Source organism: Quercus lobata, chromosome 1, assembly GCF_001633185.2.
Source record: "Quercus lobata isolate SW786 chromosome 1, ValleyOak3.0 Primary Assembly, whole genome shotgun sequence".
Lineage (NCBI taxonomy): Eukaryota > Viridiplantae > Streptophyta > Magnoliopsida > Fagales > Fagaceae > Quercus > Quercus lobata.
In genome coordinates, this window is record NC_044904.1 from 27904869 (window position 1) to 27909633 (window position 4765).

The 4765-nt window shown below is 41.2% G+C and overlaps 1 protein-coding gene across 1 annotated transcript; it reads left to right on the forward strand.

Moving 5' to 3' along the window:
- The first annotated feature begins 2211 nt into the window (after positions 1 to 2211).
- Positions 2212 to 3780, forward strand: LOC115985537. The gene is made up of 2 exons (XM_031108480.1): positions 2212 to 2921; positions 3004 to 3780. The coding sequence occupies exons 1-2, from the start codon at positions 2628 to 2630 to the stop codon at positions 3256 to 3258; spliced, it is 549 nt and encodes a 182-aa protein (XP_030964340.1). The 5' UTR covers positions 2212 to 2627; the 3' UTR covers positions 3259 to 3780.
- The last annotated feature ends 985 nt before the right edge of the window (positions 3781 to 4765 follow it).

A 4765-nucleotide genomic window follows, 5' to 3' on the forward strand; every position in this document is an offset into this window, starting at 1 on the left:
TTGAAATTAGAATCCAATTTTGCGTCATGTGTCTTGTTAGGACATATATGATTCAATGTTAGGAACATATGTCAACATTTTATATAATTGGCTAATCCTTTTACAAAATGCACTTTACTTGTAATTAGGTAGATCTAAGATATGTTTAATGCTTCAAGAAATAAGGTTTCAAGTTCAAGTGTTAAAGTCATGCAAGTCTGTCCAAGAATCAAGTGAAAAGTGCAGAATTTTAAAGCTCGACAACTAGCTCAACAACTAGCATCTATCAAGGTTTAAAAGCTACTGAAACCCGTAGCTTGATAGTTAGCTCAATAAATGGCTATCTATCGAGGTTTATGAAACTCAATTTTTCTGAGCTGTTTTTCATCCAATCCGTGAGTATGTGTTTAAGTCTTCTTTTCTCACAACCCTAAACATATATAAGGATTATTTTGAAAGCCGTCAAAGGTTACGCATAGTTGCATAAGTGTGAAGCAAAGTCTTGTTCATGCAAATTGTGATCGGAGATAGAATTTGCCCTAATTCATCTTTCTTTTGAAGAAACTGCTGTGTTTGTACACCGTAGAATTTTGTGATCAAGGACCTTCTTGATCTTTATTGTGTGATGAACTAAAGAATTTTGTAGCCAACATTCTTCTCAAGTTAGTGATTAAGTCACGTACTAGGATCCTCACAATTGGTTAGTCACGTACTGGGAGACATGTATTGAAATGAGAGATTATCACTACAGAACAAGTCTAATTGGGTATTGGGGTAAGGGTTCAACTACAGATTGGTATAAGGTACTAGAATTCCTTTACTTGTAACCGCTTGTTTTGATAATAGTGGATTCTAGGAAGTGGTGACCTTAAAATCACCCGATGGGATTTTTGCTGTGTAGGTTTTTCCCATTCGTAAACAAATCACCATTTCAATTTATTTTCCGCTGCATATTTAGTTTAATTGGTGATTTGTTTGTGCTACCACGCATCTTGCGTGTTAATTTGATTAATTAATAAACTTGGCTAATTAATCAATTAATTCATCATAAGGGGTCAATACATTCTTAGCTTATCAAGTGGTATCAAAGCAGACACACTTTGATTAGGGTTAATCTTTATTGTGTGATCTATTGACCCCTGTTTTTTATGGATAGAGGACAGTCTCTTATTATACCTGTTTTATTTGATGGCACTGATTATGCATACTGAAAAGTACGCATGAGAACTTTCTTGCAATCTTTAGATGAGAAAGTGTGGCAAGCTGTGGAGATAGGCTGGACTAAGCCTATGGAAGCGTCGGCCGATTGGGATGATGCTAAGATCAAGACTGCAAACTTTAACAATAGGGCACTGAATGCTCTATTCAGTGCAGTCACTATTGAGGAATTCAAGAAGATATCCTCCACTGAAACTGCTAAGGAAGAATGAACCATTCTCCAAACAATCTATAAAGGAACTAAAACTGTCAAGGATTCAAAGTTTCAAAAGCTTACTACGAGCTTTGAAGAGATCAAGATGGAGGAGGATGAGTCATTTGATAAGTTCTATACCAAGCTTAAGGGCATAGTAAACTCAGCATTTAATCTTGGGGGAACCATTCCTGAACCCAAGATTGTGAGAAAGGTATTCAGATCTCTACCCAAGAGATTTCATGCCAAGATCACCGTGATTGAGGAATCAAAGGATATTGACAAAATTCCTTTCACAGAGTTGGTTGACAATCTGCAGACCTATAAGTTGGGTTTGACAAGGATCGGGAAATCGAGCAAGAGCAAAAGTATGGCATTGAAGACCAAAAGCAATGATACTAATGAGTCTTCAGACGATGAAGATTCTAAAATGGAGTCCTACATTACAGGGCAATTCAAGAAGTTCAAAAAATGCCAATGGGAAAGGCTTCGACAAGGACCGTAGGTAATCCAGTTCCTCACAGTTCAAAAGCCAAGATAAAGGGAAAAAGGATGCTAAGGATGGCAATCAGTACACTGTTCCCTTAGGACCAAAGTGCTTTGGGTGTCAAGGTTTCAGTCATATGAAATAAGAATGCCCTACTTATCTCAATACCATCGAAAAAAGCAAGGCACTTGCAGCTACCTTGAGCGACACTGAGCCTGAGGATGACTCCGATAATGAGGATGATGGAATCCTAAATGCCTTCACTACCACTGTAAATCCTACTGAGGGGATTGTTGAAGATGTGAATGAAAAAGAGGAATTGGTGGAGTCTAAGTTTAAGAAGATGGATGAACAAAATGACATCCACATAGCCATTGCAAAGTTATACAAGGTTTCCGAAAAGTATGAGAAGTTGTATAGGTTGGCCACCAAGAAGTTTAGTGATGTGAAGCTTAAGCGAGAGAAATCTCTACAAAATTTGATAAAGCCAATCAAACTATTAGAGCACTGAGATTTAAGAATAATTTCTTGGCTGAGAAGACTAAGAAGCTTGAGGTAGAGGGCAATATGGTGACTCGAAGGACAATGAAGATGGAAAGGTTCATCCCCAATGCACGCCTATCAACCTAACAGCAACAGGCCCTAGGTAGAGAACAACATCCTCCAATCACCTGAACCCGGAAAAGGCAGCGCACTGCAGACCCTCCTCGAGTACAAGAAAAAGTCCCTACGAGGACTCCCCTGGTCACCATGACTGGCGGTGTGGTTATTCAGGAGCCCTTTGGCAGAGCTCACCCTACCCGGCAACTCGAATCCAACGTGGCGTCTTCCTCCACACACCCGACAGTAGGATGGCAAACCATTTTTAGGCTTGGGAACGAGCCTTTCCCCATGACTGCCAGTGTGAGAACTTGGGCTCAGGGTAAGGGTGCTCGAGTTACTAGAAGCTTGGGCTATGGCCTACAACTTTCGGAAGACGTGCACTTGTTCTCGGGTGGTGTAGATGAATCCTTGTCCTCCTGGCTTCAGTGGCACACTATAGCAGTAATGCACTTTAGTTTTCTTCTGATTCACGGGTAACTATTTGTACTTTTCTCTCACACTTGCTGACACATTGTGATTACAGATAGCACAACTGGCTTACATGATAGAGAATCGGCTAAAAGAGGCTGTCGAGGTTGCTAACCGAAAGCGAGCTTTGAAAGATGTTGCAGTGGCCACGGCAAAGGACAAGGGTAAGGCGGCCGAGGATGCTGAAAAAAGAGCGAGGGAAGCTGAGAAGGCCCAGGCGTTGGTCGAGCAGAGCCTAACAGAGGCAGGTGAGAAACTGAGGGAGATGGAGCTTAAGTTGGCCGAGACGGAGAGCCTAAGTCTGGCATAGGCCACCGAGATAACAGAGCTAAAGGAAGCCCTTACAGCGGCTGAGGACAAATGGTACAATGCAAGCTTCACAGATGCTGAAAATTCCGTGGAGCCCATCATCTACCATTCGCAGCGTCATGGGTTCAGTGAAGGGTGGGTGGCTTCTTTACAAGCGATGGGGGTGCTAGATGATTCATTATTGAGAAACCCCAAGCAAATACCTTAACCTGAGCCTCCTCCCCCCACAGTTCAAAATCTTACAAACGCTGAGAAAGAAGGAGACACCCCTAGCATGAGGGTGCTGGTGGAGGCAATTGATTCTCACGTGGAGTTAGTTGATCTCAAGATTACTAGTAACCCTGATGCCCTACTGCACAACACCCCATCCTTAACTCCAAATCCTGCCCCTCAACCCACCGAAGATGCCCAAGCCGAGCAAGGTGTTGACACATTTTCCCCACCAACCTGATGATCCTGCCATTTAAAAGATTTTACTTATTCCTTTGTCTATTTTTATGGTCATTTCGTTTGATTCGCATATGGTCACTGGGATGTGGTGACAAAACATTTGCCTTACTTTATCCTATGCCTATCTTATTTAGCTTTTATATTCAGTTTGGTTGATTTGCCTATGGTAACCGAGATGTGGTGATAGAACACTTTGTTTTAAATATGCGGACAACTTTATTGATGTTTGCCACGATGAATGCTTCTTATTAATATATTTGGAGCTAAGCTATTTCAGCTATGTTTTTCTTCACTTAACTGAATTATGATGCTATTTTGACTGACAATCAAGGTTAATAGGCTTATGCTTTTAGATTAAATAGAGATCAGGATTAGGTTTCCACCTATCCAGTCTTGAGAGTCATATCGGGAACAAGTTTGTATACTAAAAAAAATCGACTAGGTTTCTACCTGCCCGGTGATAAGGATCAAACCGAGGACAGGCTTTTGTCCTTAGATAAAATAGAAACTAGGTTTCCACTTGCCCGGTGATAAGGATCAAATTGAGGATAGGCTTCTGTCTTTAGATAAAATAAAGACTAGGTTTCCACCTGCCGGGTGATAAGGATCAAGCCGGGGACTAGCTTCTGTCCTTAGATAAAATAGAGACTAGGTTTCCACCTACTCACTAATAAGGATCGAACCGAGGGCAGGTTTATGTCCTTAGATAAAATAGAGACCAGGTTTCCACCTGCCCGGCGATAGGGATTGAACCGGGGACTAGCTTCTGTCCTTAGATAAAATAGAGACTAGGTTTTCACCTATCCGGTGATAAGGATCGAACCGAGGATAGGCTTCTGTCCTTAGATAAAATAATGACTAGTCAACAAATTAATAATGCCAATGTTGAGAATGTGGATACACATGCATTCATATACATTGTTCACATATTACATTGCATTCAACTCGAGTTACTACATTCCAACGGTTAGTGGTAAAATTTTTTCAAATTGTATACATTCCATGGCCAAGGAAGTGGTCTTGCATCCAAATCCTCCAGATAGTAAGCTCCTGCTCCA